Consider the following 14,072-nt stretch of genomic DNA (forward strand, 5'->3'; position numbering starts at 1 on the left):
AGAAAGGAAAAACTAGATGTTTGAAGCAACTTGACTCTCTTCAGCTTGGGTCCCCGTCACTTTATAGACCGGAACCCAAACGGCAGAGGTCCTTTCCGTGCCGTTAAAATCTTCAAACCGAAGATGTCTCCACCGCGAACGGCCTTGTCCAGGGGGCACCAGAGCCGGACATAGTCCATGTCTGCATTCTGCAGATATTTTACCGCAGGTCGTTTGGGGCAGCTGTTTCACGTCCGTCCTCGATCCGGACCCTGAGAGCGTCTAGGGTGGTCGCAAGGCCGGGCCTAGTGTCAATCCCCGACACTCCCCGGCCCACCAACGTTTCAACCGGGCCTCCGGGTTGCTGATCCATCGACTGATCGGGGAAGATGATGAAATGAACCCCGTGTCAATAGAAATCACTGCAGAGCTAAGTATAGCATCGCCCTGTTCCCACGCGAATCAGGTTTGAGCTGCGGGGTGAATGTCTTTGGATCATCTACCAGTCTGAAGAGCTGTCAGCAGCCATACCAAGGCACTACTAATCCTCAGGGGCTAAGGTCGCTCTTCCTGATCGGGAGTCTGTCACGTAATGCCTTCCTCGGCTCAACCCCAAAAGGAAACCCCCGTGCCTAAACCGGATGATATCCAACCGGGGACTTTCCATCGTTGGAGACTGGGGGGTCAGTGGGCGTCGACCATAGTTATGCAGACCGATCGTCCGAAAGGACCGAGGGTTACTCGGCAGTTGATAGATAGTCCGCGAGAGTGCATACGGGAAAGGGACAAGAATGACAAGGGGCTTAGGTGGTACGCCAAGAACTGGTCTGGCCTTATTGATATTAGTGGTATAAATATGCCTGTACTACCCAAAATTCTCGTCCAACGCGCTGAAAAATGCTCATCCGAAAATCCAATGTCTAATAATACGACGCTAGCCCGAGCTGGATGGGAGCTGGAGTACGATCACTGTCTCAAGGAGGGACCGTGGTACTTCGGCTCCTCCATGGAAGAGACACTGGTCTCCTCAGTCCGCTCCGGGAAACCGTCGAACGACTTGGCGTAGGTCGCAATGGAGTGGGCGACCAGCTGCCGGAAGAGAGATGGGTTAGCCAGCTGTCGCACGGGGATCACACGTTGCGGACGGTCCTACCTTGGTGTTCCACTCCCAGGCGGTCAGGTTCAAGTTGGCGACGGTGTCGCAGAGCTGGTGGTAGCACGGATCGTACCACTCACCGGTGACGCCCCCAAACATGGCCTGCTCCTCCACGGTCTTGACCCCCTCCGCACCGGTGGCGATGCCACCGCCCGGAATGCCGTGACGGATGAAGGCATCGTAGTCGCTCCGGCCATCGAAGGGAATGAAGGTGTAGTTCAGGCCGTGGTCGTCGTAGAACTCGGTGTACAGGTCGCGCAGCTCCTCCGAGCCCACCGGGTTGACCGCGTTGGTGGCGTTGTACACCTGGTATGCAAAGTTGGGGGAGGCAAGCATGTCGTAGTCCATGAAGAGGCGAATCTTTTGGTTCTCCGCCGGGGTGAGGACCGAGACGTAGTAGTCGGAGCCGAGCAGACCCTCCTCCTCGGCGGCCCACCAGGCAAACCGCACGCAGTTGTTGACGCTGTACTGGGTGAGCAGGGTGGCCAGCTCCAGCAGGGTCAAACTGCCGGAGCCGTCATCGTTGATGCCGGGGCCCTCCCCGACACTGTCGCTGTGCCCACCCAGCATGACACAGTTGTCCGGATCGCCGCCCGTGGTCTGGGCGATGATGTTGGTGGTGTGGATGGTCTCGACGATGGCGTCGATGTAGGCGATGGCATCGACCTTCTCGCCCCGGTGCAGCTTCTCGAGGAACGGGGCGGCATCGGTGTCGGAGATGCCGAACGTGGAGACATGATCCGGGGTCGGGGTGCCCAGCGTGCCGCTGAGGTCGCCCTGCTCGTTGTTGTAGACGACGGCGGCGACGGCGCCCGCCCTGCCGGCCAAGTCCGACTTGGTTCCAAAGGGACAAGTGCCTCGACTGATGAGGGCCACAGCGCCGGCGAGGTCGGACGGGTAGTCGGAGGCCTCACAGCCGTGGTTGGCGACGGCGACGAGCTGGCCGTAGACGGGCTCCTTGTGTTTGGTCGGGGGGGTCAAGCCCATGGCGGTGGCGGACTCGGGGACGGTGTGGCCCAGGACGAGACGGGACTCGAAGACATTGCCGGTGACGGCGGGGAAGGACTGGTTGGAGACGGTGTAGTAGTCGCCGAGGTCGGTGAGGGTGGAGTAGATGTAGTCGAGGGTGCCGAGGTGTCCTGGAGGGGGGAGGCGTCAGTGGTGCGGGGATGGGCAGGACAGGACAGGACAGGACGGCTGGTTGGTTACCTTTGCTGCCGATGACGCGGGTGGGGTGGTTATACTCCTCCTGGCCCAACTCGGCGATCTTGTAGAGCTGACGAGCGCGGTGCAGCAGGTTTTCGGCCTTGACCTGCTCCTGCAGCAATGGGGAGCTGATGAGGGGCTTGTCGGCGGCGATGGGGTCGTGGGTCTGGTACAGGGGCAGCTGGAGGGCCCCGACCGGGCCCAGCAGCAGTGGGACCAGGGGGAGCGCCTTGGAGTCGACGCGCATGGTGGAGGATAAAAGATGCAGTTGGGGGGGGGAGGGATTGAAGTTGGAGGGAGAGGAATGGAGGGAAGAGAAGAGAGGAGAAGAGGTGAGGTGAGGAGAGGGAAAGGAAGGGAGAGAGAGGGATGAGGATGGTCAAGTAGGACTCCGGACTTCTCCAAACAGGAAACAAGATAACAACCCCCAGTCAGCTGATAAGGCGGCATCAGGCACCGCACTTGCCGCGTCGGGACTAGCCGCGCCTCACCCGGGCTGCCTGAGGATTGACCTCTACTTTACGTATCTCGTACTGTACTGGTAATCCGGGTAATGCAATCACCACCAAAGACAGCTGCATTCTTGGCCCAACAACCAAACCGATACGAGAGTCGCGTCAAGTGATTCCAGAATCTCCGTGTTCCCCACCAATCCCCCCCAACCGGTCCTCTACGCTCCATCCCCATCCTCATACTTGGTCCATGGATAGTCCGATGACGCGTGATAATACACGCTCAAATACACCCCCGTCTTCTCGCTGTACGCGAACGAGATCCACGACGTCAGGCACGACGTCTTGCCCAGGTCGCGTTCGGGGCTAAGGATAGCACATCCAGTCAGTGGCAACCCAATTCCACCCCCGGGGGCTCAAGGGGGTCATCGAAGGGGTGGTCTGTCTCACTAGAAATCCTCCACCGTCTGCTCCAGCCCCGCGCCATACTCCTCCAGCCCGATTCGCTGCAGGAACCGTGCCACGGCTCGCACCACCCGCCCGTCATTCTCGCCGTGCACAGGCAGGTACAGCTTGGTGATGGGCACCGGGTCCCCCGCCCGGATCTCATGGTTATACACGATTGGCGTCCGACGCGGGGTCGCCCCGGCGTTGAAATCCTCGGTCACCGGCCGGGGCCCCGACGGCAGCTCCATCACCTCCCACAGCTCCTGGAGATACTCGAGCCCGCGAGCCCGTGTCGGAGACTGTACGCGGCCACCCAGGGTCCACAGCTCCTCCATCTTGGCCCAGGTCACCTCGATCTCATAGCCATAGAACTTGAGCCGAGACTGGGCCGGCGCCGTGCAGTCCCACGAGAAGAATGCCGACCGCTCGTACCCGCCCGTCTCCTCCATGTACGCGTCCATGAGGGGGAAGGCGGCCGAGTAGTAGTCCAGCATCGAGCCCAGCTGCCGGATGGACTCCCGGTGTAAGCTGGCGACGCTCTGCCCGGTCACCTGGCACTTCGGCATCGGGAGCGTGTACCCCTTGACGGAAATGGCGTCGTCCCTGACGTCGAACCCGAACATGCCTTGCGAGCGGCGGTCACTGTACTCCGGGGCGGCGCCTTTCAGGCTATCCTGTTCGTCCGGGGTCAGCGCGTGGAGGGCCCAAAACCGCTCCAGCAGACGGGTATCGAATCCAGGGATCTGGAGCCTTTCCAGTTCCCCGACGAACTCTTGCATCGTGAGACGGTTGTACGGGTCCCGCTCTGTGCCCGACAACGGGCTGAGCGGCTCGAACCCGATCCGGGCGACGGGGTGAGGGCTGCCATGTTGCTGGTAGTTCACACTGAACTCGAGGGGCAGACCGCCCAGGGAGATGGCGCAGCGGAATCGGTGGGGATAGGGCCCGAGCCGGGGAATGAACGTGTTACGGTAGAAGGTCAGGTATTTGATCTGCTGGGCGGGGCTATAGCGAGCCGATGCAAGCACTTTAGCAAGGAGGGGGCCAGTCTTCTCCCACCATGCTTCCTGGTCGCTATCCTGGGTGATGATCTCCTTGTTAACAGCATCCAGTGGCAGGTTGGTTGGGGGAGCCGGCTTGTACGCGGGCAGGATGCTTGTTCCACAACTGCCGAAGTCCATTGTGGTCAATGATGACATGGTCTGTCGAATATACGAAAAAGGTGTTCTTCCTTGGATTGGGATATACTGAAGCTCAATATGGCATTCTGAACGGAGATGTGGGTTCGTCTTATACAAGGCCCGTCGGCCGAGGATCTCGTATTCCATCCCTCCATCTCGGGTGTGCCTTGGAGGTCAACCTCAGCTCTCACAGGTGGGTGAGTGTCGTGCCCTCCTGAAGAATGCAACGCAACCAGAAGCTGTACACATCCTGAGTCTCGGTTTTGCAGTCCCTCTGTCTCTCCCTGCAGGTGCAGTAATCCGCGTCTCATGGGGTCGGACAAGCCCTCTCATAAGCCAGTAACATAGGGCCCTTCTATCCCACGATTCTACTGGTGGTGGTACCAGGCGGAACGTTGGCTCTGCGGGGCTACCTGCATCTGGCTCGTATCGGGCATGGTGTGTGCATCCCACGATGGATCAGGCGTGCTGGCTCAGATGCTTGTTGTTTCAAATAGGCAGAGCGACGGGGCGATAGCCAGTAGGAGTATAATCCTACCTCCCCAGCCCGAGCATCCCTGATCTCCAAGAATGAACAGCAGCACCCTACCGCCGACCGGGACAATTCTCGTCCGATATGCTAAACTCAGCCCTGTGCCACATGGTGTCGGTTGCTGCCCCCAGTAGCTGATTTGCGCCCCACTATCCTGCGCATCCCCTGCATCCTGCACATCATCCGAAGCAGCACTCGGATCGACCTATATTCTACCCGCTACCAGTCGGCTCCACTGCTTGAAAAGCCCCGAATTCCTGGATACGAGGTTTGGCCCGCCCTCAGGATGAGGCTGCCAAGGGAAGTAGGCCATCCATCTCTTGAGGGTGACGTCAAGGGTTATGCCGGAATGCGTTATGCAGTGTTGTGCCAGGCTTACGAATGTTGGAGTTGTGCGTCACGTGCTATCTGTATGCCTGCCTACATATTCAGGCATCAGTCGTACAGCCAATGAGCTCCCGGGTGGACCTGATGGCCCACACTGGCAGGCTATCACAGTTCCTAAGCCTCAATGGACTGGGAGAGAGGTGGATCAAAACGGTCCCTCCAGACCAGTAGGACCAGCCTGCTGAGGATGGGTCATACGGAGAGTTGGTTGGAAGGGCATCCGCTGCTGCCCTGGATCTACCAGTCATGAGTCCAGTATCTGGGACGGTGGAAGAACCATGGGCCTAGCACTCTCTAGGGCCAAGCTAGGAGCCGGGCAGTGCAGCTAGCATCTGTGTTGATGACTCGCAGTGGGCCCAAGGCAACACTCGTCTATAAATATGATGTCGCTGTCAACATCTCCAACCCAACAACAACCCGTTGAATTTCTCCTCCCACCTTCCTCCTCTGTCTCTCAAAATCACTGGTTCCCATCGCCATGCGCATCGCAACCGCCCTTCTGGCTCTCACCAGCCTCTCCGCCGCGCCTGTCCTAGCTAGCTCCAAGGCCGAGCAGTGCGCTGTCATCCCGGAAGATGTGATCGTCAAGCCGCTCTGCGACCGCGAGCTCCAAGCCAGCTACCGAGAGTACCTGCGCGACGGGTTCCAAACGGAGCTCGACAAGGCCTGGGGCGAGGAACGCGACCTTCAGAGCGCGCCCTCCTTCTACGGCATCCCCATCCCCTCATTCGCCACGTCGCTTTACGAGCGGCTGACACAGAGCCCCGAGCAGTACGATGTGTGTCCCACCATCGCGGACACGATCGGTGGGTTGAAGTACCGATACGAGCCATCCAAAGAGTTCCCGTGTTGCAGGTCCTCCGTGAAGGGGGCGATCGAGCGGGCCGTTGAACACTTTATGGCCGACAACGAAGAGAGCTACAATGATTATGCCGCCGGGTGGTTTGGACGATTTGATCCGGACGGGAGAATGGATGGGATCTTGAGGGTGTGGAAGGTGGCGCCGTCTCGTGTTGACCTGTAGATGGGGGAGGGGGGGGGACAGGTGAGGGAGGATAGTGATGTTTCACGCCGTACGGTTGGATGAGGGAATATGGGGCGGATTTGGGATGATCATGTTTGGATTGATAGAATGGTGGCATGAAAGTGTGGTTCATTGCATGTTGCATGTTCGCTTGAGCGGATGGGAATAATAATTCAATAGTACACAGTCAAGATGGATATAAAAAACATGCGATGCTCAGATGATGGCGCGCGAACTGGCTAACAGACGAATGGCAACCTTACGAAGGCTCACTTGCTGCCGAATCCCGGGAGGACACTCCCCACATTCTGGGCTCCGCTGGCAAGAGAAGAACCCGCCGACTGGATCCCCGACGACAGGCCCTGGCCAGCACGCTGCGACGTCTCGTCCACGGGGTCGGTGATGCCCGCCATCGGTCCTCCATAGGAGCCCTGGTCATCCTTGCCACCGCGCTCAGCCCGGTTGATGCCTTCTTTCGACGCCATGTTGCCCAAGGGGGCCAGAAGCCCATTCTCGCCGACCTGGTTCCCGATGAGGTTGTTCACATCGTCCTGGATCTGATCGACTTGCTTGCTGCCCGTGATCTTTGTCTTGGAGAGGCTGTCTGGATGGGGTCAGCGATGCGCCCCGTTGGGTTTAGGAAGGAGGCCCCAAGACAGAGGCCGACTAGACTCGACTCACCCTTGGTGGCATACGACGCCTTATTGTCCCCGTTCCCGAACCACTTCAGGTACTGGTCCTCCAGCCAGGGCATCCACTTCTCGTACTGGTCGTTGTAGACCTCCTTGACCCAGTCGGCGTAGGACTGCTTCTCGCGCTGTTCGGCGGGGAGGTTGTCGTAGATGTGGCGCTGCTGTTCCTCGGTGTGGGCGGAGGGGGTTCCGAGGGCCTGCTTGATGGTGTCCATGGTGGATAGATATTCTTGCGAGGGAAGATCGGTGATGGTGAGAGTCGGTTGCGATGAAGTCTGCCACGTCTGGGGCGGGTATAAAAGGGCGGGCCGTGGCTGGCGGGAGACCATGACGTATGCGCTGATACCACTCTGTATCACAGTGTTAAAGTGTAGAACTGATGCAAGATGGATGGCTCATCCAGGGTTGGATCTGGTCGGCACACGTGGAGAGCCGATCATGACGTCATTTACCTCCCGCATACAGTATAAATTATCGCTGCACTCTAAAAAAGAAAAAAAAAAAAACATCGCCCAATCGACGTGACTGAAGCATAGGTAAAAGTGAATCTAATCAGAATTGTTTGGGTGAAAATCGAGAAAGTCACCTGTGGGTTGGCGGTAGGAGATGATGTATCCAGCCTCCAGACACGATGCAGTTAGCGAGTCGGCCATGCGGCATTCCTTCCGAGTTTGACAAAACCGTCGACATGAGTACTATTAAATTACTACTAAAGTACTACTACTACTACTACTACTACTACTTTACTGCTCGTAAGTCCTTAAGTACCGCAGCTGCACGGCGTCCCCGAGACGGAACACATTTTCCACCAATCGGGAGAAATACGTGGCCCTACCACGCGGCCCGAAACAACAAACCCCAATTCCGGGGATTCGAGAATCTACAGTGGCTGTAGCCCCATTCGCCATGCGGTGTATCAACCGTGAGATCTGTCTGTCATATTCTATAACTTCGGAACAATCGTTCTCGCGCGACCCCGGACCGATCCCCCTCCCGACCAGGTCTCATCCTATAAAATCTATGCCATCTCATCGTGCGTCGTGTCCGCCCCCTTCTCCGGGTCCACCACGCTCTTCTGGCGGTGTCGCTCGAGCTCCTCGCCGAACCGGTCGGGGATGTGGGAGGTCTTCCAGGGCTTCATGTTCGTCTCGAAGATCATGTCGATGTCTTCGAGGGACCGCTGCGCCGTCTCCGGGTAGAAGAAGAACACGTGGACGGTCATGACGGTGCAGAACACCCCGAAGATGATGTACGTCTTCCACTGGATGTTGGTGAAGGCCGGCGCCACGAAGTAGGCCAGCGCGAAGTTGAAGATCCAGTTGCCTGCGGCCGAGAGACCGACGCCCTTGGCGCGGTACTTGAGGGGGAACACCTCCGACGCGTAGATCCACGCGACTGGGGCCTAGATGTACAGTTCCATGAGTCTTGATGTGCCAGCTGAGGGGGTTGATGGGGGAGGGGCGCATACCCAGGTAAAGCCATAGACGGCGACGAAGATGTACGAGCAGGCGATGACTCCCTTGCCGGGAGCCCCGTCGATCTCCCATCGCAGGTTGGAATTGCCGTCCACCTCGTCCACGTGGTGACCGCGCGAGGCCATCAGACCGGCAATGGCAAAGTGCATGGCCATGCACAGGATCGACCCGGTGAGCAGCAACAGCCGCCGCCCGATGCGGTCGACGTAGGGCAAGATGATGCCGGTGGTGATGAGGAAGATGACATACTGGATGGCCGACGAGTACAGGGTGGTGTTGCCGGACTGCGCCAGGTCAGACTCGGACGCCCAGATCAAGGACAGTCAGACTTACCATTCCCGCCATGTTGAAGATGTAGACGACGTAGTACATGGCGACATTGCCTCCCAGCAGCTGTTGCCAGACCTGGGCACTGAGACCGCAGGCGGTCCGCTTCCACATCTTGGGGCCAAAGAGCGACAGGAGGGTCACGTCCTGGGCCTCACGGGCAATCCGCACGGCCTCCTGCACCTCCTCGAACTCCACCTGGACGACGGGGTCGTTGCGGTCCCCCCTGGCGTGAAGAAGCGCCAAGGTGTCCAGGGCCTCCTCCCAACGCTCCTGACCGGCCAGCCAACGCGGCGACTCGGGGAAGAACGGCAGCGCTGCGAGAAGAACCAGGGCTGGGACCCCCTGGATGCCCCAGGAGACCCGGAAGGACGCCGCCCCCGCGAGACCTTTGCCGCAGCCATAGCAGATCAGGTACATGATGAGCATGCCCCATTCCACGGCCCACTGCTGGATCCCGACGATGCGGCCTCGGATGCGCGCCGGAGCCAGCTCGGCCAGATACACACAAACCTGCGAAGAGGTAACGCCGACTGCCGAGGGGGTTAGACGCGACGGGGGGGGGTTGACCATGGCAGAGCCCGAGCACGTACCTGCCAGACCGCTGACGACTCGACCAGCGACCAGTTGGGCCACAGTCTTCGTGCTGCATTGGATGGCTGCGCCGATGACCCAGACCACACAGGCGATCATGAGCGCACGACGACGACCGAGGCGATCGGACAGGAAGCCAGCCCCGAGGGCACCGGCAAACGAGCCCGCAGACATGGAGGCCGTGATCTAGAGCCGATCGTATCAGCGTCAACGGGTCCCGTGCGGCGGTCTACCAAAGCCAGGCCACTTACACCACCCTGCAAGTCCGAGTCCGGATGGTGGAAGTATTCCAGGTACTGCTCCGTGCCAATCCAGGCACTCATGGAGCTGACATCGAAGCCGAACAGGGCACCGCCGATGGTGCCGAAGGCGGCAAGAACTGGTCAGGCTGGCTGTCAGTTGGAGGGCCACAGGAGCCGGGTAGGAAAGACTCTTGACATACGGTAGATGTTTGTAATCCGATACATGGTGTCCACAAAAAAGAATTAATTGCCCGCGATGGCTGGACTGCACTCGGATGGAGATGCGGAGAACCGACTCGACTCGGGTCCGGGGGAGGTTATATAGAGAGCAGGGCAGGCTCGCTGCCGAAGAGGTACCCGGCCGGGCTGGCACGGCTGGCCTCTAGCATCCAGCATCCAAGCCGTGGCGTCACTCCCGGAGGAGATGCAGTGGTGGCAGCTGGGTGGTGCGAGACACGCATGGGGCTAAAGTGGCCTGGGGCTGGAACGAGAAGGGATCATCGCCCCCAAGGGATGCTAGCAATGCGGAGGTCCGGGGATTCAAGGCGGGTGCGCGAATCACAGGATCCGGGGGGGGGGGGGGGGGGGGTAGGCAGCCCTCGCAGCCCTCCGCATCCCAAGTGGGGAAGGCTATTGGGCCCCGGATCCAGTCGGTTGATTCTGCCTCGGAGATTTTCCCAGTTCGTGGCCCTGGCCGGGTGAATGGCTTTTTTAACCGATGTCGGGTATATTGCTTGCCCTGGGGGCCCTGGCCGGGGAGGCGGGGGCTGCAATCCTGGAGAGGCCGGAGGAGTTGCCATGCGGAGACCTCGTGGAGGTCCTGTGGAGGTTCTGTGGAGGACCTGTCTTCGACGTCATAATTCTGCCGCATCGTCATCGTCTTTCGACGGAGACTAAGGGAGTGACAGCTGCCCTTCTCCAGACCAGCGGGGAGGGATAGGGATTCACCCGATGCTCTCCAGCCCGCCCCCGTCGGGATGGCGTCCGAGGCCGGGAGAGGCGCTGGGAAGACCTAATCCGGCCTGCATGCCAGGTCGAGTCTTCGCCAAAGCTGCCAAATCCTCATGGTAGCCGCCAGATTAGGACGCCCTTGCTGTTCGGTGGCTTGGTCTAATTATCTTCCACGGCCGTATGATCCGATCCGGGTGGCCGTCGCAGCGGTGACGCCTCAACCGTCGCCCAAAGCACAGAAGCCCAACTGCCCTCCTTGTCAACCCTGCCCTACTCTTCCGCCGGAAGTATTGGAAGTCAATGGCGGATCGAGTCGTTGACTCATTATCAATCCGACGGTACGTGCCGTGTGCTGGATCCAAGGTTCTCAGACTCTCGGAACGCAACCCAGTCTTTACCGATGCTGCCGTACCATGGGGCATCTGGCATCGCGTGGGACGTTTTCTGGATATGACTACCGGTATTTTGTCCACGATACGTTCTGTTGGTCCGACTCGAGGCTGGTCGTGCGGCCTAATACTGCTACCAAATATCGGCAGGGGGTGAAAGTACGATCGTTTCTTGTCGGAAATACCTCCCTCTGTGGGGGATGATGCTCGAACTGAAAGCCGTCTTCGGAGACACCGATGGCATCAACCTCCTACTTGTATCCGACGGTGTTTGGGTTGGCTCACAAACAACATGGTGTTCTGGCCGACACTCAGCTAGTAGGCTTGATTTTTGGCTCCCGGTATAAGCCCTTCTAGCGAGTTCAGTCCGTGGATGGCATTGGCATCTAGTGGGTACGTCCACTGCTGTCGAGTGTTGCTCTTGAATGCTGGGCTACAACCGTGTGGCATATCACCCAACAACGCGTCGCGCAGCGGCTTGATATCGTCAAGAGCGAAAATGGAAGCAACATCATACCCACGCGTTTTATCATATATGGCACCGCGTCCCGACCCTCTTTGTGATGACGCAATCGTTCAGCCGGGTGTCCGGATCCTGGTTGTAGATGTGGAAGGGAAGGGGGGCGGAGGGACGGTAAGAGCCGGCTCTGGCGCGTTCGTGAGGTTCCATGGCTTCTAGGAGCTATATCAGTCAACAGGAGAAAGGAGTCGATCCGTGCCGCCTAGGACGTATAGTCTACTGGTACGGTGTTCTGGGTTAGCTCTCGCCGGCGATGATCGAGGGGGAAGAGACACAGGTTGGCTATGGATGCACTGAGGGAGACTGGACAGACATTTGCTCAGGCCAAAGAGAAGCATGATAGTTGGAAACTTTGCTGGTGTCCTCGGATCATTGTCAATACTTCATAAGGGGGTCAATCGCCACACAACTCCTCCTGAGACTTTGCTCTGGCCAAAGGGTGGGGTCATTGGTAGATAGCACGATAGACTGGAGTCTCCGGGCAAGAAATCAACCATCAACAGCCGACATCAACAAAAGAAATGCTGCAGTCTTTGTTGGGCTGGAATCAGGGGGGTATTAATTCCATTGTGACGGCATTATAATACAATCCTTTGATCACCAAAGCATCCAATCAGCTCGCATGGCTCAGTTGGTAGAGCGCATGACTAGTAATCATGAGGTCCTCGGTTCGAATCCGAGTGTGAGCATCTCTTTCTTTTTTTTGGGGGGGGGGTGTACTCCGTAGGGCGTGTTGTGGTGGCTATCTATCTTCATGTGATTTATGTCTATCATTCACTGGCAAGGGGGGAGGGGGGTCTTCTTTTTTCTACCTTCTGATAGCAACACTGTTGACTGTCCCCCTTCTTGTCCTAGCAATAGTAGTTTCTTTGCTACTTCAGTTCCGGGTACATGTCTTTTTGACCAACACCCCGAGGACTTGATTCTCAGGAAGCAAACGGAAACGGAAGCCATTATTATATATATTGCTGCAGCGATTCTGCCCTGTCATACTGCCACCCAATTCACCCCTGCATTCCCCTTGCATCGTCTTACCCGGATTCCATACAGTCCATGATTCACCTTCTCCTGTACCGCCAAACTCGCAAAAAGCCCTCCTGACAGGCCCTCTGTTCAATATCTGCAGTGGCGGCGGTGAGCTCTCCGGCCCATCGACATGTCAAGCCCGAACACGAGGCGACGCAAGGGACGACCCTGGCCGGTATCCCGGGCGAGCTGAAGGCGACGCACCTTGAGATGCACTCGGAGTGGCGGTGAAGACCGGGTTCTTCTCAGGGCTCTCAGGGGGGAGGGAATCCGGGGAGAGCCACTGGGAATCATCATGGCCCACCCAACCCCAACTCGGGATTCCGCCACCGAACGGTTCAGCTTGCCTCCCTGTCATTCCCTGCCAGAGACATGTCCCAGATAGAGAAACCCCGCAAGAATGCGACCGTGGGGAAGGGCTAGTCCCACGGATCGGCGGGACGGAGATGACCAGGTTGTGTTGCATCCAGAGGCGTCTCGACCGCTGGGCCACGTGTGGCAGAGCCGGACGCAAGGGTTGCATTCCTCGGCATTGGGCCAGACCTGAAGAAATAGGGCAACTGGTCAGCACTCCGCAGCGATGGCCCGATCCGACAGTAACCGCACCCGTTCCTTCGAGAGAGAGAGAGAGAGAGAGAGAGAGAGAGAGAGAGAGAGAGACAAAAGTTTGAGTCGGAGTCTGAGTCTGACGCCAACGGTGGTGACAATGAGCAAGTGACATCGGAAAAGGTCGCCTGAGGCAGCCTGCAGAGACTGGAGGGCAACAACTACTAGGCCGATAGCTTAATCTGGTCGGCCCCCATAGGCGGGCCAAAATTAGCTCGAGGCCAAGCCACTTGATTGCCCTGATTGCCCTGATTGCCCTCATTGCTGGGTGATTGGATCCGTCCGTGTCAGATTCGCAAAGATAAGCCAATGCCCTCAAGTCGTGCCCAGAGATAACTGCCTCGGCCTCTGGCTGGCTGGCCCTTTCCTGCTCGCGCACTGATAGCCGGACCCGCCTCGGCCCTCCTGAATCGCCAATCCCCATGGATGGATGATGGCCCGACGTGCATCCAGGCACTCCGCCTGGTGCAACTAGGCCGCGAGCTAATCCGCGTTTCCCCAGGTGTCAATCCATCCTGCGTCGCCGATCGTCCAGCTGTCCAGGATGCAAGGGATGGACCATGGATAGGGGGCACCCGCGCGGGGGTGGGTGACAGACCGCAGCCGTCTCGCCTAGTATTCACCTTCCACTCCTCCTCTTGCCAGCCCGTTTCTGGCGCATTCCGGGGGCTGGCCAGCCGTGATGTAACCCTGTGCGCCCCGAGGCCACCCACGAGGCGCCGTGGGACGAGTCCTATTTGCGGCGAGCCAAGGGAACCCAGGAGGATGCATATCAGGTGAGACGACCATCAGGGAGGCGTGATAACACAGGGCCTGGGACGGCCGCAATTGGGCGGCCGGAGACTTGGTTATCAGCGCTCGCAACAGGGATCATCGCTCCTTCTTG

General features: G+C 58.6%; 4 protein-coding genes and 1 non-coding gene across 5 annotated transcripts; 2 read left to right on the forward strand and 3 right to left on the reverse strand.

Moving 5' to 3' along the window:
* Positions 1–945: 945 nt before the first annotated feature.
* BO70DRAFT_355950 (aromatic prenyltransferase) lies at positions 946–4,421 on the reverse strand (the record flags this gene model as incomplete). Its single annotated transcript, XM_025541915.1, has 5 exons — positions 946–1,068; positions 1,133–2,274; positions 2,345–2,507; positions 3,087–3,159; positions 3,244–4,421. The coding sequence occupies 5 exons, from the start codon at positions 4,419–4,421 to the stop codon at positions 946–948; spliced, it is 2,679 nt and encodes an 892-aa protein (XP_025395417.1).
* A 1,250-nt stretch (positions 4,422–5,671) lies between these two features.
* Positions 5,672–6,428, forward strand: BO70DRAFT_148948 (uncharacterized protein). Its single transcript, XM_025538191.1, has one exon. The coding sequence runs from the start codon at positions 5,819–5,821 to the stop codon at positions 6,362–6,364; it is 546 nt and encodes a 181-aa protein (XP_025395418.1). The 5' UTR covers positions 5,672–5,818; the 3' UTR covers positions 6,365–6,428.
* Positions 6,429–6,633: 205 nt separating this feature from the next.
* Positions 6,634–7,271, reverse strand: BO70DRAFT_300274 (uncharacterized protein; the record flags this gene model as incomplete). Its single annotated transcript, XM_025539665.1, has 2 exons — positions 6,634–6,968; positions 7,046–7,271. The coding sequence occupies 2 exons, from the start codon at positions 7,269–7,271 to the stop codon at positions 6,634–6,636; spliced, it is 561 nt and encodes a 186-aa protein (XP_025395419.1).
* Positions 7,272–7,929: 658 nt separating this feature from the next.
* On the reverse strand, positions 7,930–9,975 carry BO70DRAFT_432560 (sugar porter family MFS transporter). The gene is made up of 6 exons (XM_025548330.1): positions 9,895–9,975; positions 9,704–9,831; positions 9,452–9,638; positions 8,865–9,391; positions 8,525–8,815; positions 7,930–8,458 (listed from the first exon to the last, which is right to left on the reverse strand). Exons 1-6 carry the CDS (start codon positions 9,917–9,919, stop codon positions 8,075–8,077), a joined length of 1,542 nt encoding a protein of 513 aa, XP_025395420.1. The 5' UTR covers positions 9,920–9,975; the 3' UTR covers positions 7,930–8,074.
* Positions 9,976–12,170: 2,195 nt separating this feature from the next.
* Positions 12,171–12,243, forward strand: BO70DRAFT_t277. Its single transcript has one exon. It is a non-coding gene; the product is annotated as a tRNA-Thr (tRNA).
* Positions 12,244–14,072: the final 1,829 nt, after the last annotated feature.

The sequence above is a fragment of the Aspergillus heteromorphus genome (assembly GCF_003184545.1).
Source record: "Aspergillus heteromorphus CBS 117.55 chromosome Unknown BO70scaffold_34, whole genome shotgun sequence".
NCBI classification, from domain to species: Eukaryota; Fungi; Ascomycota; class Eurotiomycetes; order Eurotiales; family Aspergillaceae; genus Aspergillus; species Aspergillus heteromorphus.